The sequence below is a fragment of the Neodiprion fabricii genome, chromosome 4 (genome assembly GCF_021155785.1).
Source record: "Neodiprion fabricii isolate iyNeoFabr1 chromosome 4, iyNeoFabr1.1, whole genome shotgun sequence".
Lineage (NCBI taxonomy): Eukaryota > Metazoa > Arthropoda > Insecta > Hymenoptera > Diprionidae > Neodiprion > Neodiprion fabricii.
This window is the reverse complement of record NC_060242.1, coordinates 33,790,997-33,814,061: the sequence shown is the minus strand read 5'-3', so window position 1 is coordinate 33,814,061 and position 23,065 is coordinate 33,790,997. Positions and strand designations below refer to the sequence as shown.

Here is a 23,065-nt window from a genome sequence, read left to right as displayed (position 1 = left end):
AAATTGTATTGTTAGTGCGAATTCTGAAATTATAATCTTATTGATGAGTTTTCAATGACTGTATTATTTGTCATGTCTGTGTGGATCGTACATTGTATTGTGAATCAAATAAAGTCATTGTTTCCCACAGCGTAGTTTAGCGTAGTAGGTAATCCTGTCATTGCGAGCGAACGTGGTTCGAGCCCAGGTTTTAGAACAAAATAATGCGTTAGGTTTACTAATCGATCTAAAATCATCAATTCTCCACGGATCTCTGTTTTTTTTCACGTCACAGTTTTAATATAGATTTGCGATGAAAAACCTTGCGTGTTATCAGTACGTGTTAAAATAGGTTGACAAAAGTAAAAAATAATTTTCATCTACCCTTATCCAGTGATAGTCTTGACTTTCATGTGATACGTATAAGATACGTATCCCATATACATCAACAACCGGGTGACTATTATACGTGAATCGGAGTGACGTACTTAAAACGTATAAATATGACTGATATTATACTCATGAAAATATCCGTCTCAAAAACCTTCGGACAATACCTATTACAATCGGTTAATAAACGGAAAAAATAACGTTTATGTGGCGGACATTATGAAGAGTGTTATCCGTGCGTGATCGACGTTTTCTTAACTTATGGCTTATACTCTTGCTCAACGTTTATCATACTATCGTGTGTCTGTTGGGTGTACCTCTGAAAGAGTTGAATGGAATCCAACCTTTTTGGGGCACGGGTTAGAGTTGAGATAAAAATTTGAAAAAATTAACGAATTCATTTTGAATTATGTGGAACCGATTTGGGGGGTAAGCCGGGCGAAATTCGAAAATGGGCTTCATAAGGCTACGAATAACAATCAGTCGGAGAGTGACACTCGGCGGGTTTTCGTCAGTTGCACTTCGAACTTCTCGCAGTACGGTTCAGTATCTAAGAGGTACTCTCGCTGTTGACTTCCTCCATCGCTGTTTGGGTATGTCTGTTTGAAAATGTCTGTGATTTTGAAAAATAATCGACACAGCTGATTGTAGAAGCATTAACTCTGATATCAGCATATTTTTGTGAAAACTATTTAAAACAGATTTTAGATTGACTCAAGCTTTTATGCAATTGAAATAATTGCTGATCATTTTTTGGGAAAAAAGTAGCTTTTATGTTATCGAATCATCGTCACAGATTTCCACGATTATCATACAGCACTAGGGATCTTCGTTTATCAAAGTTTGCCGTTTCAAGTAATCACAGTATTATGTGGCATGCCTCAGAATGTTTCATGCTTAATTAACTGTTCGTGCTTGTTTCAGTTTTTATACAGTTTAATGGTATTTTGAATAAAAAATGTTAGTTGCAAAACGATCTTGTTCTTCAATTATTTTTTTCAAACGAAAGATGACTGTGAACTATAGTGTGGCCATTGAGCGTGAAACTCTGGTGTAACGCTAGGGGATGGAAAAAATAAAAATTGATCCATGTAATTAATCGTACTAGGAAATGTTCTTTCGTTCTCATCCATTAGATATCACCCGTTCAGATGTCGCAAGCTGCGTATATACGAGACATGATGTCAGATTCTGAACTCGATCTCGCCACCGGTCCCGGTGAAGTGTCGAGTTTTTACACAAATCTCAACGTTTTTCTTACTGGTGGTGCCGGGTTTTTAGGAAAGCTTTTGATAGAGAGGATACTGCGGTAAGTCACGACTCAAAATTTTCACGATGTATGGAGAATAAAGATATAAGCTGTCGCTATTTAGTGACGATCCAATTTCCGAAACATCCAACGCAGTTTCTAATTTTCTCGCCGGGTAAGCCAAGCCTACTACGTAAACTGAGAAAAGATCTTTGGATTATAATATTTGCTCCGTTTCTATGTTTGTCTCTCATTCGTATTGTTCGTATTTCGTTCTTGTTCTCCTAGGGGGCCATTCGAATACTAGGGCACGCTCTCGTGGGGGGGTTAGCTTCGCTGTGACGACCTTTGCTACCTTAACGTAGCGTTCTTTTTTATGCATATTTATTTATTTATTGATCGGACGATTGACATTATCATATATTGACACAATTTAAATTAGTCGAGGGGCGGGGGAGGGGGGGGGGGGGGGGACGCAAATGCAAGAAAGCAGCGTGGCGTAGTATATGAATGGCACACTAGTAATTGGAGACCGGGGAAAGGTGTAGTGGTCAGGAATTAACTGAGTAATTTTCTGTACATTTTTATAAAAATTTTGCACCTTGGTAAGTAGAATATTTTTATTGACAATAAAATTATGAGTGAGTAGGAATAGATGTAATATAAATATCATTTGCACAATCATAATTATTTTCTTGCCTCTAGTGCCTCGCTTTGCTCCGGTCTTCTCGAAATATGTCTGCATCAAGATGTTTCATTTGGAAGTGAGATTTTTACCGCTTTCACCTGAAAAACATCTAGATTGCAGAAAAGAAAAAAAGAAAATATTCACTCGATGATATCTCTTGATCAAATTTAAAAAAAATCCTCCTCGTCATCAAAGTTTCTCACAAATAATAAGGGAAATATGTAATTTTTCTTGAAATTGTAACAGCTTAATCGTATACATTAATATGGAACTGGTCGTGTACAAATTTTTCGACTAATTAAATTCCTTACAAAATTTTAGCTTCAATCTTTGTACAGCCTGTTGAAAAGCCGTTCGAAATCTCAAAAACCAAGTCATCATTACGAATTCATTTCAAGCTTGTAACTTACGATACATGATTTTATCAAATTCAATTATTTGAAAATTAAAATCAGCCGAATTTTTTAAAATAACGTTTAGTAATCACTCTCGCCACTTTTGCAAGGTGGTTTGAACAAGACTTTTATATAGAACCGAATGATTCAAAATTAACAAAATTTAATTTTGATCATTGATTATCTTAAATGATAGTTAAATAGAGGTATTTTGATTTGTGTCCGTTAAAGGTAATATAATAACGTTTTATTTGTTGGATTAACCTGATTAAGCCAACTATAATTTTACCAGGTAAGACTTGTCTTTCCTATTAAGGGATCTAAGGCGACCTCGACCTCTCCTCACTGCATTCACTGATTGTAAGATACTTGTCAATAGCACCATCTTATTCACCCTTTTAAACCCTAAAATTTTTGTCTGTTATATTTTTTGCAAAACCTGTTTTCTCGAGATATTGAGGCACTCCACTTAAATGAGACACCGTATATATAGCTAGATAGACCTATAGATGTTACAATGAATGTAGAAAGAGGCTAAAATATTTTTATGCAGATGCGAGTTTGATGCTGATACAAATATAAACGTCAAAAAATACAGATTACTATAATTTTATGGGGTTTCAAGTATATCATTGTTTCATATTAAAGCGAAGTATGCATTTCCTTCAGGCTGATTTCGAATGTATTCATTTTCTTATGTTGATTTGGAAAATATTTATGGAATTCAATTTGACCGAGACAGTGCTCCTGAAAAGCTAACATGATCTAATCACAAAAGGAGAAACAGTTTCACAATGTAATATAAAACCGTACACACTGGTCAATAAATATTAATCGCTTCGTATAAATGTTAAGACGTTACCTATTGATAATTGAATATTTTAAATTTGCGTGCAATTAGAATAACTTGCACACCTTCTACAGGTGGGACTGATCGGAACGTCTATATCAGCAAAAACGTTTCTTTAGCTAGGCCAAAGCGCATATTTCAACACCTCGAACTGCAAAATCAGAAGGTGATAAAAGTGATTACCATACAAGAGCTCCGTACTCGTTTACATTGGTTATTCATATTACGTTAATCCGTTCAATGACATTTTATACTTAACATCTGAAAATAGTTACATCATTTATTTACTGGAAGAACTTGTAATACTGGATGAAAAAAGGGTGAGGAATTATGGAAATTGCGAAGCTAAACAGGTGTTTGAAATTTTTTGCTGTGTTAGAAATTGTATTCGTAACTATTAATCATACGTTTCGAAGCTTCGTTATCAACTATTATCAATTATTACTATGCAGTCCTCTGCATTTTTGTAACAAATCATTGATCGTTGTAATTCTTATAAATACTTATACAAGTATTCATCCGAGAAACATAAATGATACGTGAAGTTAGCTTTGTAATCTTACAAATTCTACCTGCTATATATAGGATTCTCAGCGTCTATGTCATATCAATTCACTGTGCGAGAACAATTAATTCACATCACTAACCGCGAAAACACTGCTGTTCCTGTCCTCTGTACAGAATTTTCAAAATTTATATCAATCTAAATCTTAGCTTTCAATACATTACACGCGTATGACAGTCCGGGACGCGAGTCGACAAAAAAAATGTACTTTAGTGAGAAACAGTTTCCAACTAGAACAAGTTGAGTGTACTATGAAACCATTTCTAAGTGAAATATTTGTGGATTAAGATAAATTGACCACCGAGACTAAGTAATAAAATTCGTAGGTCATGCTCAGGCGTAAACATGTTGTTTGTGCTCCTGCGAGCAAAGAAAGGAAAAAGCTCCGAAGACAGATTTAAGGAACTTTTCGAGGACGTGGTGAGTTACCTTGAAGTACTTCTGACCTCAACCTGATTTCATTTTTTATTCGTATGCAAATATTTGAATCAAAACCGCACAAATGAACCAGCACGTCTGGAGATACCTTTCAACTATAAGTAAGAGATGTTGCAGGTTTTCGACCGACTAAAGAGAGAGAAGCCTGGATTTGCTCAAAAAGTTAGATTGATCGAGGGAGACGTGGGGGAGATCGGTTTGGGTTTGGCGCCGAAGCAAAGGGAACTGCTCCGAACCACGAACATCGTGATACACGGTGCAGCCACCGTACGATTTGACGAATCTGTGCGAATTGCTACCAAGATCAACGTCAGAGGCACCAAGGAGATGCTGATACTCGCCAAGGAAATGCCAAATCTTAGAGTGAGTTGATCGATGCTCAACGGTCGGCAGCGCTGCTTTCACCAGTATCAAAATTTCTCACTCTCATTCGTCCTCTTCTACCGACTGCAGGCATTCGTGCACATCTCAACAGCCTACTCGAACTGCGTTCGAGAGTCCATCGATGAAAAATTCTACCCACCGCCAATCGACTCGGACAAGTTACTCGATCTCGTGGAGATATTGGATGACGCCTCCCTCGAACACCTCACGCCGGTGTAAGTCATGCGATTTCCTCCCGATGCATCTTGACTCCTGATTCGCTCGAGCGCGAAGCCTCGCACCGACAAAGAATTAATATTTCAATTCGTCTCTTACAAAATGTCTATCAAGTTTTACCTGAAACTTGAATTGCTTTACACCTTTCGTATTCGCTGCAAACTTACAGACTCTTGGGTAAATATCCGAATACGTACGTCTTCACCAAAGCGGTCGCCGAGGACGTTATTCGCCGCAACAGTCATAGTCTGCCAGTCTGCATTGTCAGGCCTTCCATAGTAATCTCAACTTATAAGGAACCCGTCACTGGTTGGATCGACAACGTCTACGGTACCACCGGAGTAGTGCTCGGGGCTGCGATTGGATTATTACGGACTCTTCACTGTGACCCGGAAGGCATCGCCGACATGATTCCCGCAGACTTCGTAGTCAACAACATCATTGTCGCCGCATGGGACATCGCCGAAGCTCGGTGAGATCCCGCAGCTTCCTTACTTTTAGCGCATGGAAACCTCGGTGGAAAAGTGTGATATCAACATTAGGTGAATTACTCTGTTTCAGAACCACGAATGTCGATAACGCGGATAGTTCGAAGATTCCGGAGACCGATGAGCCTCCGATCTACAACGTCGTATCATCGTGCCAGAAACCCTACACGTGGGGTGAACTCATGCGTCATACAGAAGAATATGGATTAAATGTTCCAACCATGATGTGTATATGGTACTACTGCTTCAAACTCAACAAGTATGAATCGGTTCACAAGATATACGTGATCTTCCTCCACCTTCTTCCCGCTCTCATTGTAGACAGTGTGGCCCGCATTATAGGACGCGAGCCCATGTAAGTATGATTGCATCAATCTTCGATAGCGAAATGGTAAATTTATAATCCCCGTACGATATTCGGATCTGTCAACGGCTTGACATATTTCAATCGTATATCCAATGTTTGCAGGAACCTTAATGAGTCACGTTGTCTGTCTACAGGTTATGGAAAGCTTACAAGAAGATTCACAAATTCAGCACCGTGATTTCGTACTTCGCGACGCAACAATGGCGCTTCAGTAACAACGGTGTTTTGAGACTGTCGGCGAAATTGAGCCCCGCCGATCAGAACCAGTTTGAGGTGAACATGGAAAAGTTCAGCTGGGAGGAATTCAATTATCATTACGCTCGTGGTTTACGGCTTTACATTCTGAAAGACCCATTCGACAGTCTACCTCAAGCATCTGCTAGATACGCAAGGTTCGTTTATTCGTTAACAATTTTTATAAATCTATATTTGTATTGATACGCCTGCAGGACTACCTTCAACAATGCACTGATATGTTGCATTTGTCTTATGCTGTTAAAGTGAAACAGAACAATGACGTATTTCAATTTGATATGATTCAGTTAAAAATTAAATTTCTTATAATGCGATACATGCATGAAATATTTATTGTTATCATTGACATGTTATTCCGGCTTCGTTATAATTAGCGACTTCATGCATTCCAAAAATTATACCCTTATGAATTATGTGATTTGACGTTTTGCATTTTTACTTCCAGATTACGAATAGCTCACTACACTTTAATATCGGTGGTATGTGGTTTTATTTTCTGGCTTCTGTGGACTCTTGTTAAATTTATGGGCATGTAGCAACTCCCATGATGTACATTATAACTCAACAATTGCTCAATCAGAGCATCTAAGAATGTCATATTCAACACGAAAGAAGCAAACGAAACTTGAGTACTAGGTTAGTTTTCTTCGATGCCAGAAAAATTAACTTTGAATACATTTTATATACTGCAATGAGGATTTATTCGGAGCACAAAATAAAACCGAGTCCAGAGATGAATTACTTTTGATTATTTTTCTACTATCCCCCAAGTTATCAATTGATAATTCAACTTCCAGAAATAAAAGTACATGAACGTATTAAAAGTTGTGCGTAACCAATGTGAATACAATAGAGCTGTCGGAGAATTGAGAGCCTGCTGATTATCGTCACTCAATGGAATTTTAACGTTTATTTTGCAAATATCTCATTTCAATCTTCCTACGCTGGAAGGAAGAAGTTGTTGAATCAAAAAAGGAAAAAACGTTTCGATGAAATAATGCGGCGTTCACGGGCGGCAGCACGAATATTTGGTTATTACAACAATATGTAAGTTGCAGGAGCTAAATGAAAAATACGTCTGTTGACTAAATTATTGTTCAACACAAATACGAGGACGTACAGTCAACGAAATATTAAGTTGAACGACCTGTATCATGTAGCTAATATGAAAATCATATTGTCAATCGGAATATCCTACGTTTTGATTTACCAAAGGTTCAATCAATGCAAGATCATGTTCCGTTGGTTGAATCAAATCTCATCGTCACTCAACGGAACTGAATATTTATTTCAGTGCAATGCTTCAATCATTAACTGAAACAACAACTTATTTGTTGTCGGACGTCTTACATCCTTTGGATTACCAAATGCTCACGTTATAAATAGATTACTATATATTTTGATAGAAGTACGGTAAATTACGAATGAAAGAAAGTTCTGCAATCATTTGGAATGGTTCTGATCGATAATAAAATTGAAATTCTTGGCCTAATTACGGCAGTCAACGACAGTTGGTAGAGTTGTCAGTGACGCGAAAAACTTATAATTATTCGCAAGACGGATAAAACGCATTTTTAGTCGCCGAATTTTCCGATTACACGCCTCGAGATTTTCTTTGAGATTCGAATCGAGGACGGATCACCCTATCTAGTCGCACATCTGTATCCACTGTGTCAAACTATCGCACAGACTTCGGGTTATCTTTTGGTCACTTAGATGACGAGATATATTTATCTTAGTAATACGAAGCTATTGACCAGTGACGTTAAAAAGATTTTGCACAAAAGAAATAGCCGATGAAACAGTTAATTTAACGAATGAAATGCATCCAATCAACAAAATATTTATTCGATATAAATATTTCGCTTACATAATTGGTCCAACATACGGAAAATTTGCATTTCATTACCTTTATGGTTTCCCAGATGCTTTACACGTTGGACTTTTGTGGTTTTTTTTCGACCAACTAAACATTCAAAGTCATCTAAATTTATCAGTCTATTCGTGATTGTAGTTAGAGTCATTGGACTATTTGTTTGGAAACAATTTTGTTGTTGTTTCGACTGATACATACGTTTGAATCATCAAATCGAATTATATTCGCTAACTTGGATCACCGAAACAAGTAGTACCTGCAAGATGTAGATTTGCTTAGGCAGAGACTCTTGATTTGTTCCTTTCAATCATCACAAGTTCCTCACAAACGACCCGAATAGATCATTCAACCATACGTATTCAACAATGTATAAGTTGAAACGGAAAGAATAAAAAACAGTTACGGGTTAAACTAAATCACGTGTAGAGTTTGATTCAAGAGGTTGAAATTTTATTCTGTGGCTTACAGAGTACTTTGACGACAAAAAAATATTCAGTTGAAACGATTGCACGCGTGGAATCGCAGGTACCCCCTTCGTCAACCGGATCATTGAGTTGAAAAAATTTAATATTGTTGGGACCTGACAAATCTGCAATCAAATCACCCGCATAGTTCAAATGACGCGTTTGATTGATTCGACTCGAAAAAAATTTATTATGTCAACTACGGTACATTTATTTTCACCAACTTTTTCATTCAACTAAATCGTTTCGGTTGAAAATATCTGCCGTGCTAAATATGAGCTTAAAATATTACTACTAAAATCATATATAAATTTCAGCTTTGTCAAAATACCGTAAATTGCTTGTTTTTTTGGGGGGGGGGGGGTTTCGAAAGTGTTCACCATGACTTTGGAACCGCAATAGCTGTCTGGCATTGATTTTTTCAATAACAATAATTAAGTATTTTAAAATACATATTCAAGTGGCAGCCTTGACACTATGCCGTTGAACACGGTCAAATTCTTACACCTTTCATACCTGAACGACTATAGAAATCGCCGGTCGAACTAATGAGACCCCATCTTATGTACGGCATGTACCTATAACTGAGTAAATAAAGAAAACATGGGGTTTGTCAAAATGCCGCAAGTCTGCCGAGCATTGGCTCTCAAGAATTCTCTTCTTGCAATAGAAGTTCTAAATTTTAACCGCTCAGCGAAGCATTTCTTAACTGGAAATTTAAAGTGTGCGAATAAAAACTAATTCATATTAGCGATTGCCAAGTTTGCCTTTTGTCAATTAATACATTTCAAATGACTACGTTCACTTTTATCCTAAACCATGTATTCTGAATTGATTTTGAATTGTTACTGTGTGTAATCCATTTATTCTGAATAAACCTCTTGTTATTGTGTTTAATCTGCATTTCGAGTAGAATCAATCAATCAAACAACCACTTAATTGTCATTCATTATCCCAACATTTACCAAAAAAAGACATTATTGAGCGGTTCATGTCGTGTCCAGTCACCGGACAGTCGCCCATAGCCCAAAACATCAAGATCAACGAAAGGTTAGTGCCAACTTTTTATTCCAAAAGCTCATTTCCTCGCAAAACGAACGTGATCAAGGAGGGAAATTCAGCGTTCACTTCAGGTGAATCGTGTTAAAAAGTTTTTGTTTTAGAATGAGCGTTAAATTATGTGGCGAGTTAGTCCTTCCACAAACAAACAATAATCGAACTTAATCCGTCGCAAGTATATGGGACATTCCACATCAATTCAACTAGGGTCCGGCCCTCACCCTCTTAGATTTGGTTGGCGATTTTTTATATCATTGTTCCAAATCTAAAAAGCATTCCACGTTTTTCAAATATTCTTACCCTCCTCAGTGCTTCCGGAGATTCCGAGGGAGATTCTTGAATTATGATATTTTGGTAATGGTTGCGACATTTTTGAATACTGTGACCGCACATTGACCGCACTCCGTGAATTTGATGACAATTTATAGAGTGAGTCCTGAAATATTAACAGTCAAAGTTGATGATAACGACGAATCCTTTTCTTTTCCACGCCTTTTCAGCAAATCGACGGCTTAAGGCTTTATCATTTGTGGAACGGTTGCACGGATCTACTTTAAATTCAAAACATTTTATGGATGCCAAATGTGAAAAAGATTACAGAGACTTTGTCCACACATCGCTAGAGAATATTCTCAAGAATGCGGCCTGTCGGAATTTAAAAAGCAAACGAACAATGAAGAGAAACAACCATCGGATCTTATACCAGAAGTTTCGCACAAGTATGAGAAGTATTAGGTCCCGTAACGAACTTTCTACTTCTGAGTGACTTTTCTAAAATGATACATAAAACAACAGCACAAAAGAAATATAACGATATAAATATTTAGTCTTACAATTGGTCAGCCTATGTGGTTTTATTCGCATAATTCAACATAGAAAAGTGAAATTACAAACGTATCGCTAGTCATACAATTTAATCAAGAGGTGTAGGTATATTTCGAGAGTACATAACAGTGTACAATTATACACTTATTTTTAGATGCGTAGTCGATGAAAGATGTGTCAAGTTTTACTTGTATCGGTATTGAGTAGTCTGATTTTTTTGTTTACCGTCGTTTTTTCTTTTTATAAATTAAAAGTCACAATACATGCGTGAATAAATTCCCCAACAGATTGCGAAGAAATAAGAATAATAAGCATGATAAGATCGTATGTGATCAGTTCTTTCAAATTTTTCATTGTATCGAAACATATCGTTATATGTTCATGCTCTGAATAATGTTGATCGACTGACTATTCGCCGTGCTACCGCAGCTTTCACCACGATGCTGACAGTTTAGCGCTGCATAAGGATACACGGCACGGAGCTAAAAATATTATCGTTAAAAAAAGCGAGGAAAGATTATCCTGCTAATCGGCACAGAGTCAAGGCTCGACACATACGTGAAGATGAATGTCGCTGAAGGTCAACATTCTCATTTAAAAGTTTGTGGATAACCTTGACAACGCCGAGACGACTAACCGGTATTAGTTGAGTCCTTACGTCAATCGGATTATTAAGTCTACGGAACTGCAAAAATATCGGGATGATTCTGTCTTTCAAGGAATCCATGATACAAAACGCATACAACAAAAGTTTATCTTAAGCTAAGTACAAGAAGCCAACCGCAAAGTGAACGTGATTACGTGGCCAATCGATACGTTTGAAAAGAAATTCAAATACCGGACAATAAAGTAACGCTGTTCAAACTATTGTCTTCGGTAACGTTGGGATATATTGAGGGTAAAATGACCGGGCAACACTGATACCGTAGCTGAAATACAAGTAAACTGCGTTTTTTGCTGCTGTTACTTATTAAGCTGTTTTATTTCATTCCACGGAAAACATACACGGAGCTTATTTAGTTAGGAAAAGCCTACTGTGTAATTAAGGTGTCCTATTTTTAAGTCTCATTGAGTATGAGATTATAATTTCGATTATTGAATGATAATAACTTGTCTGCATTTGATGAAATTATTGAAGTAACGATTCCAAACCGATCCATTTGCAATGGCAATAAAAATTCCTACTCGATCAATTTTTAACACATTTCTTTTTTTTGTTAATATGATAATCTAGCGACATTTTGTAACAGTGCTTTGCAACAATAGAATTGAGAAAAAATTTGACGAGCAATATTTTAATTACAAGTCTCATCATCTCAAAATGAGTAGTACAGTAAATTAACATGCAGGGATAGCACATCTTTCTTGATTCGGAATACAATGGCTTGAAACTGATGAATCTGGACCTTAGTTGATTGTGAGATTCATTGTATTTTTGTATTACAAAGATTCTCATCTATCTGTTGTTTTGAATTTTGAATGCATTCCCTGTGCAATGGCTGCTGTGGGGTGGAGGCAATAGTTAAATGAGAACTCCCTGGGTTCCGCTGCACGGAAAAATACGCCCCCCACCATTCGATATAGGTCCATCTATTTTGACATATTGTTTGTGGTTTCGCCCGATGATTTTACTCATGGGCCCTATGGACCATTGCCCTCGCCAGTCTAGAAATTTACATATATGTATGTACGATGTAAATTCAAAGTGGACGAAGCTTGGATCGTTCACCGAACGAAGTTTTTTGCTTTACTTCAAACCTTCTTCTCGTATCCTGATGAATGTAGACGAAATGTCGATTCGTCAGAAAGTGGGCGTAAAATTTTTCATCGCCAAATATCGCCGAATAATTATGAAAGTAGTAATAACACACAAACGATTGAACTGTACTCAGGAATCGAACTATCAGTTTTGGGTTTACGCGATATGGTAATTGAAATCAGATTTTCAAAATGCTGGGAGCAGTCAATGGATGAGCGATAACCGATCAAAAATTTTTCAGCCAACGCTCCTGTCGTTTTAAAAATCTGAATTTAATTACCATATCGTGTGTTAAGATCATAAACCCAAGGCTGATAATTCAATCCTGCGGGACAGTCGAATTGTTTTATGCATTATTGATACTTTTTATGGATTATTCAGGAAGCTGTTGAAGTAAAAAAAAAAAAATTATTTTCACTTTAACACGACTGGCTATTCCATCTACATACATTAAAATGAATGAAAACCATTTTTAATAAGAAAAATCGTTTGACGAACGATCCGAACTTCAATCACATTTTCTTGAACTAAGCTTGAAATTAGGTCGTTCGGGGGATTGAGCTTTGCGTTTTCACTTTCCAAGCTGTTCTCTGTGAATTATTCAAATACCCCCACCGGAAGTAGTGCTACATTTAACCTTAGATTGTATAATGAATTACATGTTAATTGTCTGCAGCTGCTTCAAAGTAGCCTGGACTTGTTTACGTATCATGGGAATTGATAATAAGTATCGTATTGTTGCGTGAAATCACCCGTATTGCCCCCTGTTATAATTTAGTGGCCATCAACAATAAAAGACGTATAAGTGCTTTCATATACCTGAAAATGAATAAGACTGCTGACAATGAGCCAACCCGTGTTATTGTAAAAACAGCTTTGTTTCAGACTCAAACTGATCACACGTATTTCCCAATAAAAGCATGTTTCCCACCTTTCAATTTCGCTGCCTGTTAATTTGCTTCGGTAGAAAAATAATTCCACGTTGCCTGTTTCCCTTGCAAAATATTTTGAAACGCAGAGTTCGACTTTGCCGAAGAACTATTGAAGCAAGTTTAAAATTATTCGTTCGAATAGTGCATTCAAGTGATTTGTGCCGCCCCGGAAGCGAGAGTAAATTAGGCTTCACTTTTTGTAGAAGTAAGCTCGGTGTCTTGAAATCATTCTGTTAAAACGTAGAGTAGGGGAGACCGGGGCTAGAAGTTACAGGGATAGGTTGTTACAACGGTTATTATTTCTGAACTATGGAAGATGGTGCCACGGTTTAAACTAAAAAAGCTATGTTCTAACGTAAGAAACAAATTTTGCGCCGCTGCAGTGAGTACGTGTAGTATTTTTCCGAAATTTATTTTTTAAGATGGATTCTTGTAGTAAAAAATAAAATAAAATGAAACTCTGTCCTTATAAAATTCGATTTCCTTTTCGATTTAAGTATAAAACGAAGAAAATGATTTGTTTTTGATCGAATTAAGCTTTGTTTTCTCGAAATCTCGAGTGTTTGTTATTTTTAATAAATAAAGATTATTATTCATAATCGCACTTGTTGCGTTTTATTGTGAAGGCAAGAATAGGGTTAACTTCCTCTTAAACCACAGAAAAAAAACTATTTAACAATTTACCCCAGGGCCGTAACTTTTTGCCCCAGACCGTGGTAAGATGTGACAGTCTATTCAGGTTTAAAAAAAAAATGCATATCTCAAGAACGATTTTCGATATCCAATTAGTTCTGTCGCAGAAATAATATTTGACAGTCAACCTAAAGTCACATCAACTAGGGATGAATTCGTATCTATACATTGTGTGAAATTTGATTTTTTGTAAAAAGTGTAACTTCTAGCCCCGGTCTTCCCTTATTTTTTTTTTTTTTCTTTTTTTTGCAGGAACGATGTTCCCTATCGGAGTTAGTCGAAGGTCATAGAAGCTTATAGAAGGTCGGAGAAGCTTCTCAACAGCGATCGATCTTGTCGACGCGTATCCTTTGCAAAGAAAAATACTTATTACTTGAAATACGTGATAAGAAATAATAATAATAATAATAATAGAATAAAACCATTTGCACCATAGATAAGACAACTTCAAACCTTACCAACTTCCAAAATAATCAATCAATATCTACAATATGATTTGGTTATAAAAATGCATAGAAAACAATAAAACATTTCAGATAAACACATAAAAATTCAGGCAGTCCAGAACTCCTCATTTCAGTACCGCATAATCTGTAAACAGCGGGAAGTCGATCTACTGAAAGAATCTCCTCCTGAATTCGTAAAGTGACCATAACAATAAATAACTTGGAATATTTTAATAAAATAATAATTAGCAGGTTTATTAACTTACCTTTAATCAATTTATATAGCCGAGTGTTTGTTTCGTTAATTAGCCAAAGACTATTGAATAATTTTTTATGTTTCTTCTGTATTTTCTTTATTTTCTTACATTTCCTTTACTTTCTTTATTATCTTGATTTCCTTGACTCTCTTTATTTCTTTTGTAAATACTTCGTTCATTTTCATTTGCGTAAAATAAACTCTCAGCAAAATACCAATTATTATTATACCAATGTTAGTGTCAGTGTGTCGGCGCACCATTTCAGGATTTACCCACCAATTATCAACACACTAAAGACCAGAGCTGACAGTTACCTAATATTGCAGGCAGTGCTTCTTTTATTGCAAAGTCGGTACTCGTTCGGCAATTTATGGTAGCCTAAGCTGATATTACAGCGAGATCGCTCATTTGGATATCCATGGCGTGATTTTAAAACGGTAGACTTCTGTGACCAATTGCGTATACTCGTTATACAATTTTATTGTAAGATCACAGATCGTAGTTAAGTATACGTCAATTGTTACTAACATATCTGCGCATTCGTCTTCACTTCCGTACTCAAGGCGAGGACTGAAAGTTTATTGCAAACCGAGATATTTATCCTTAACTTGTAGGTTCAAGAGGTGAACCTAGAAAACTAATATGAATTTGTTGTAAACGCTCTATCGGGATCGTTACAGCGTCAGTCGAACTGTGCTTTGATTTTTAAACGTCCGAACACAGTATATAGGCCATGGATAGATTTTATCAGCTATAGCTCTAAGAATCTGAATTCCGGTCGATAAATAGTAATTTACATTCTTATTTTTATAAGCATGACGATCCGATTCAGCTCTGGTAATGTCGTGCCGATTAATTTGAATAGCCGTTTACGCAACTATAAGCGTTGCGTGTGAATTAATTAAATGGTTCTGTTTATGTAAATCGTCCAACTCATGCGGTTTCGCTATATTTATTATATTTTTATTGACTCTCTGTTTTTACGATTTCGAATGATCCACGAAGCATCGTCAGCGCCCAATCATGTTCATGAACGTCCACCGCGGAAAGGAGATGATACAAAGTTATTTGAATCAACCAACCTTCCATGGAGACGAATACATATTCATAAGGTGATAGGTCAAATCGATATTCAACTGGATATCAGGAGACTTGACGCCAATTTTTTTAACAATCTTCGGAAAGTACGATTTTCCTGAATCGGGACATGACAAAATAAATAGTGAAATGTTTTTCACAAATAATAATTTGTCTTTTTTGTCTACTGCTACTATCAGCAATTCTTCACTCGATTGATACGAATATTTGAAAATTCATCGTTCATCTCCAATGCGTACAGATGTAGGAAAACTTATAATATGACAATTTGGTGCTTGGAAACGAAGTGATTTTTATGGTTTCTTTTAAAAATATGGCGAATCGTTTGCGTCCTGCACTTTCGATAAAAATTTGATAAATTACTTGCACAAATACCGAATAGTGCGCATCACACAGAATTTAGTATTTAAAGCTATTCGAGGTTCAATTTCCTTTGTATACAGCCCATCCGTAGTAAAATGACTACAGCTTTTCATTTTTTGAACGCTTTTGTTCGGAAAAAGCTTGAAAACAGTAAGACGGAAAAATCTCCCCGCTCCGGACCCAAGCTTAAAAATTTTGATGCTTGAGCCACAATTTTCCAGAATTTATCCAGATTTTTGAATTGTCTCGATCAATAGAATCGTTTCAAAAAAATTGTAGAAAATTAAAATCGAATTCAAATAATTTAAAAAATCCAAAAACAGAATGACTTTCGAAGTGATAACAATCATGTGCCTCATATCTATCTACCATGCTTCGCGTGCTACAAACATGTTTTTAATTGAAATATGAAGAGTCCCTGGAATACCTGGGAATATAACTATCATACGAGTTTTCCTTCCGACGGGAACTACAATAAAAAAATAAAAATAAGGAAACATCAGCTAAGCTGTAATCTAAGTATTTTTACAGCACGTTCTCCACTTCCATAAGGACGCTAGTACAGCGCGTCGATCATGGAGCTAAAATTTTACTGGAATTGATGGTAAGCGACCCTCGTTAGCAAGGCTAAGTTTCTAAGAGTAAAAGGTCGCTACGAGCAGTTGAATATTTTACAGCCGTGGCATGGCTTCCGTCGTTGATCCTTAGTTACACATTGAGCTGCTCGGCGTATGGTTCAGTTTCGAGGTGTTTCTCTAGCTGTTTACTTCTTTGATCGCTACTCTGGTATGTCGGGACGATTTCAGTCATTTCACCGTACTTATTTATAATTTTAATGTGTTGGTTGCGTTCAAGTGACAACGAATTAAAAAGAATTATTATTTCGTTAAGGGAGTGGGGGAATTTTTAAAGAATTTACTGTTCCAAATTGTATGTATAACCTAGCATTTTAATGTTTCGCGTCTAATGAGTAGTTTGTAGCTGTCTTACTTTCCACACAGTTTTCTGGTGCGACAAAAATTGAAATTGATAAACAGGCGCAGCGAACTATATAATTTGACTTTTCTGCTGATTCAACCGACCGTAAGCTACGTGATCACTGGAACGAAAACTCTATTCGTACACTTATGGTCGACGTACAAAACCATGTGGTTGAAAAAACGAAATCGACATATAGAAAGTTCGCACTTGCAAATATTGTTCTGTTTTTATTCGTTAGGGATTTCTCGTTCAGATGTCTCAAGCTTCGTATATTCAAGACATGCTGTCGGACTCTGCATCCGATCAGGCCACGGGTCCCAGTGAAGTTGCAAGTTTTTATGCACACACGAATATCCTTCTCACTGGAGGTGCCGGTTTTTTAGGAAAACTTCTGACAGAGCGGATACTGCGGTAAGTCAGGACATTAAATTTTGGTAATACGAGAAGAGTGAAAATATTGCGTAGTACCAGCTGTTGCCAATTTTCTGATTCGTAATTTCCTCGTTCGGTTAACCTGGTCATTAATATGACTGAGAAAAGGTTTCCTGGTCATTAATATGACTGAGAAAAGGTTTCCTGCTCATGATGACTCCTTTGACTCTAGACCTCGTTGAATGAGTTTTATAGCAGGTGCAATCTTATGAGATGTCAAGATTGAGTTGTGAAATACGTAATTATATTGTTTCTCTAACTCTAAGATCTAGACTTGAGGCTTACGTGCGATTCCTTTCATTCAGCTTGTAGAATAAACTGGCATGTAAGTACACTCGACGCAAAGTAAATTGACCACTTATTTTCGATATAGATCATAAAATGCCAGGGTGAAAATCACACTATTAGTAAATATTAAAATGAATTCATCCGGTCAGCTTTCGATGAATTTCGTTAATCCAAAACCTGCAGTGCCTTTGGCAGTGTGTCCCGCCCACATACAAAATTCATTAAAAAACCGTATTGCAAACAGTTACTCGATGCACCGATAGATACTCTTCACTTCCCATTTGTTACACTTAATCCTTTTTTCACGGATGCGTTTTTGAATCAACATCAATATGGTTTTGATGAAGTTTTTTGCGGCACTGGTGAAAGGTGGGTAAGATATCCTATTTCTTGAGGAACTTTTCCACGATTTGCCTAGGCTTAACGAACGAATCTAGACTAGAAAGAATCAAATCATATTGGGAAAAGTATGAAAAAAGACCCAAACTCGAAATATTTTTGCGTTCTGCTGTTTACTCAACGCAATTGTTTCTTAGTGCAATTATAATTTTTTTCAAGTATACCCGGATATGGAAGAAACGTAGAAATTTGGATTCACCTCGATTTGAACTTTTTAGAAGAGAAATCATTTTTTAATGAAAAAACAGCCAAAACCGTTAAAAACGACCCATGACCGCATTGAGCGACCTCTAAAAGTTGATTGTATACGTCCTCCTTGCCGTTGTGGCATTTATTTTACATCTCGAAACATTCATGAAGGGAGCGTGAAAAAAATTAGAAGGTAGTGTTTTTTTGAACCACCCTAATAACTAGGCTCTACAATAGAATATGGAAAAAATCAACACAAAGCGACAACTAAGACTGAATAATTTGTAGGTCATGTCCCGAGGTGAGCACGTTGTTTCTGCTCCTCCGAGCAAAAAAAGGGAAAAGCCCGCAAGAAAGATTTGCGGAACTCTTTGACGACTTGGTGAGTTATCTTCAAGTACTTTTGGCCTCAAATTATTTCAATTTTGGCACGTATGCAAAGAGCTGAATCAAAATCCCCATGAATAAACAAATATATTTACGTTGTCCTTCAACGTTGAGTAAGGAATATTGTGGGAGGAAATTAGAATTACCTCGTTGTTTCCATTGCAGATTTTCGACCGACTGAAGAAAGAGAAGCCTGGATTTGCTCGAAAAGTCAGGTTGATCGAGGGTGACGTGGGGGAGATCGGTTTGGGTTTGGCGCCGGAGCAAAGGGAACTGCTCCGAACCACGAACATCGTGATACACGGTGCAGCCACCGTACGATTCGACGAATCCGTGCGAATTGCTACCAAGATCAACGTCAGAGGCACCAAGGAGATGCTGATACTCGCCAAGGAAATGCCAAATCTTAGAGTGAGTTGATCGATGCTCAACGGTCGGCAGCGCTGCTTTCACCAGTATCAAAATTTCTCACTCTCATTCGTCCTCTTCTACCGACTGCAGGCATTCGTGCACATCTCAACAGCCTACTCGAACTGCGTTCGAGAGTCCATCGATGAAAAATTCTACCCACCACCAATCGACTCGGACAAGTTACTCGATCTCGTGGAGATATTGGATGACGCCTCCCTCGAACACCTCACGCCGGTGTAAGTCATGCGATTTCCTCCCGATGCATCTTGACTCCTGATTCGCTCGAGCGCGAAGCCTCGCACCGACATAGAATTAATATTTCAATTCGTCTCTTACAAAATGTCTATCAAGTTTTACCTGAAACTTGAATTGCTTTACTCCTTTCGTATTCGCTGCAAACTTACAGACTCTTGGGTAAATATCCGAATACGTACGTCTTCACCAAAGCGGTCGCCGAGGACGTCATTCGCCGCAACAGTCATAGTCTGCCAGCCTGCATTGTCAGGCCGTCCATAGTAATCGCAACTTATAAGGAACCCATCGCTGGTTGGATCGACAACGTCTACGGTCCCACCGGAGTAGTGCTCGGGGCTGCGATTGGATTATTACGGACTCTTCACTGTGACCCGGAAGGCATCGCCGACATCATTCCCGCAGACTTCGTAGTCAACAACATCATTGTCGCCGCATGGGACATTGCCGAAGCTCGGTAAGATCCCGCAGCTTTCTTACTTTTAGCGTATGGAAACCTCGGTGGAAAAGTGTGATATCAACATTAGGTGAATTACTCTGTTTCAGAACCACGAATGTCAATAACGCGGATAGTTCGAAGAATCCGGAGACTGATGAGCCTCCGATCTACAACGTCGTATCATCGTGCCAGAAACCCTTTAGGTGGGGTGAATTGATGCGTCATATAGAAAAATATGGATTGCAAATTCCAAGTATGATGTGTATGTGGTACTACTGCTTCAAACTCAACAAGTATGAATCGGTTCACAAGATATACGTGATCTTCCTCCACCTTCTTCCCGCTCTCATTGTAGACAGTGTGGCCCGCATTATAGGACGCGAGCCCATGTAAGTATGATTGCATCAATCTTCGATAGCGAAATGGTAAATTTATAATCCCCGTACAACATTCGGATCTGTCAACGGCTTGACATATTTCAATCGTATATCCACTGTTTGCAGGAACCTCAATGAGTCACGTTGTCTGTCTACAGGTTATGGAAAGCTTACAAGAAGATTCACAAATTCAGCGCCGTGATTTCGTATTTCGCGACGCGACAATGGCGCTTCAGTAACAACGGTGTTTTGAGACTGTCGGCGAAGTTGAACCCCGCCGATCAGAACCAGTTCAAGTTGAACATGAAAGACTTCAACTGGGAGGAATTCAACTACAATTCCGTTCGTGGTGGACGTGTTTATCTTTTGAAAGACCCATTGGACACTATACCTAAAGCAGTTGTTAGATATGCAAGGTATGTAACGTCGTTTGGGATTTTTGCAAATGAAATGAAATCCGTTTCAGCAACCCTTGATAAGACACCAGCGTTATTGGATAGAAAAAAAAACCGGAAGCAGTATTGGTCACGAGATTAATTCGACACGGACCGATTGGGCAACAAGATTTAATCGATACTGTCCGACTGGATACCAGCGACTTTGTGCACAACCCGATTAGACACCTAAAACCGAATAAACTTCGAAGGGCCAATGAGTTGAATAGACAAGTATTCGATTGAAACCTAAATTTGTCTGACATGGAAAAGTAATGCCATAGGTCCATTTCTCAGACCTATTGCGGAAGATGTAAGCTCCGTATTCGGTGTTCACTCAATATATCCAGTTAACAACGCTATAAAGATTTTCCAGGTGATGAAATACTTCGGTTACTGATACCGTAGTGGAGAAAAATTTCTGTGTGCATATTCCTTCACCTTGAATTACGCATCCCGTCTTCTCTAATTTAAACATGTACTGCTGCAGGAAAATATGTATACTGGAGCTTCCGTTTGCCGCATCGGTCCAGAAATGAGACTTTAGCAATGACTTTCCACATCTGAGAAATTTTGGTTTCAATCGAGAGTTCGGTGTTCAATATCGCTGGTGTCCGATTGGATTTCTTGAAGTCATTTCATATCTCGGTATCCTATCGGACTGTGTCCGTTAATTCACGTGTGTCCAATCCAGCTTCCAATTTTGTTTGGTGGCCAGTAACGCTAGTGTCCTCCGGGGTGTTCTCCAAAAGGTCCGTTCCCTCAGCTTTGTTGTACGCCTGAGCATTTGCTATTTGCATTACACCAATGTATGTCGTGCACGATCTACTTCGGCGACAAAACAACAACATGTTACATATCGAAATGGCTTCGAGATGACATTTCTAGTACGGAGTAAGAATTATCGATGTATCATTGTGACGCCTAGCCTCGCGTTTGAGTTTCGAGATAATTCGCGAATATTGCAACGATTATACGATTATACTGCATTGTTTTATATGTCATTTTGCGTTTCCATTCACAGGTTGCAGATCGCTCACTACGCTATAGTAACAGTGATGGGGGGAATAATTTTCTGGCTGCTATGGACACTCGTAAGATTTTTGGGTTCATGGTAACTCCTATATTCGTCCACAATACGACTTCAATTACCAAAATTGAGTATATCGTGGGTTTTCTAATATGCGTCTATCTGAAGAATTTGTACGTATTGCAAAGAGCACTGGAATCAACACCTAAAACACGAATTTAAATCAGTTTCTCATATACTTCTGTATGTCCTATTTTTCCACTAGTGTAATTTGATGGTTTGATGGTTTTTATTAAGATCTTTCCCATAGGCATATTGGGAAATAACAAGAAAAGTATACAAAATTAAGCTATATACAGAGTCTCAAATCCAAAAACTTAGCCTAGTTCGATAATTAAAGTAAAGAGGAGCACAGAATAGAGACATAGAACTACAACGACGTAGACAGGAGTAGAAATATACAGATAGAAGGATACAAAAATTGGAAGAGTGAAAGACGGCAAAGACAATGTTAGAAAAAAGAATAGAATAAAGTAGAAACATAGAAACGTGGGAAGCAGGAAGTAGAGAAATCTAGATGAAGAATCACCATCAAGAGCGAGTCTCTTCTGTCCGGAAGAGATACTGACAGAGTGCACGTTTAAGTCAGCAAGCGTCGAGATAGACCTGAGTTCGGTTGGTAACGTAGCCTGGTAGCAAGACAACGGAGTCCGAGATCTGCGAATGGAGCCAGGTTTCAGTCACAGCTAGTAGCAGCCGGAAAAGCGAGAGACGCAGCGGAGATAACTTTGGAACATTAAATTTCGTATAAACTGATGGAAAATTTCATTTATTTCATGCAGATAGCAGTACCGTGTAGAGATATTTATTGTGAGTATACAGGCTATAACGGAGTCGAAGACGAGATTGTCGCGTCACTTCTATTAGTGACAAATTTCTATTTTCTAGTACTCTTGTATCAACAAATCGGTCACTGAATAACGACGAGTGTATCAATTGTCTAGTCAAAGAACTATGGCAACAGAGTATCTCGCTTCTCAAACTGGAGTTGTTTCAACTTCAAAATCGGTGTAATAGTGTCGAAGAAAAAGGAAAATGGAAGGCATCAAGTACCGCGAGCACCGTATCAAATAATTTCAGTTTCCGAAGCGAGACCTATCGAGGATCAAATAATAAAAAATAGAGCCGGTGGTTTGGCAGTCGACCCAATCTAGTAAAATTGACTACGGATGAAGTTATTTGAAATCTTTTGAGCTAACATGTATGAGAGTTCGTGAGAATTCTCCATTCCGTCTTTAATCTACGATGCATTGAAAAATATCTTGCTAAAAGTGTTACGGCACGTATTTTACTCTCGGAATTACCAATGACACAATGACACGATATTGGAAATAAATATGTAGTCAATAA

The 23,065-nt window shown here is 37.7% G+C and overlaps 2 protein-coding genes across 3 annotated transcripts; both read left to right on the top strand.

Annotated features, from left to right (window-relative positions):
• The first annotated feature begins 906 nt into the window (after window positions 1-906).
• Window positions 907-7,002, top strand: LOC124181408 (fatty acyl-CoA reductase wat-like). Its single transcript, XM_046567970.1, has 9 exons — window positions 907-962; window positions 1,506-1,678; window positions 4,443-4,536; window positions 4,672-4,917; window positions 5,008-5,153; window positions 5,324-5,626; window positions 5,716-5,997; window positions 6,144-6,401; window positions 6,710-7,002. Exons 2-9 carry the CDS (start codon window positions 1,521-1,523, stop codon window positions 6,798-6,800), a joined length of 1,578 nt encoding a protein of 525 aa, XP_046423926.1. The 5' UTR covers window positions 907-962; window positions 1,506-1,520; the 3' UTR covers window positions 6,801-7,002.
• A 9,731-nt stretch (window positions 7,003-16,733) lies between these two features.
• LOC124181406 (fatty acyl-CoA reductase wat-like) lies at window positions 16,734-23,065 on the top strand. 2 transcript variants are annotated; one of them, XM_046567968.1, is made up of 9 exons: window positions 16,734-16,822; window positions 17,256-17,428; window positions 18,614-18,707; window positions 18,878-19,123; window positions 19,214-19,359; window positions 19,530-19,832; window positions 19,922-20,203; window positions 20,350-20,607; window positions 21,650-23,065. In XM_046567968.1, exons 2-9 carry the CDS (start codon window positions 17,271-17,273, stop codon window positions 21,741-21,743), a joined length of 1,581 nt encoding a protein of 526 aa, XP_046423924.1. In that variant the 5' UTR covers window positions 16,734-16,822; window positions 17,256-17,270; the 3' UTR covers window positions 21,744-23,065. The 2 variants fall into 2 exon arrangements, with proteins under 2 accessions (XP_046423924.1, XP_046423925.1); XM_046567969.1 differs by lacking the exons at window positions 16,734-16,822; window positions 17,256-17,428 and adding an exon at window positions 18,306-18,518.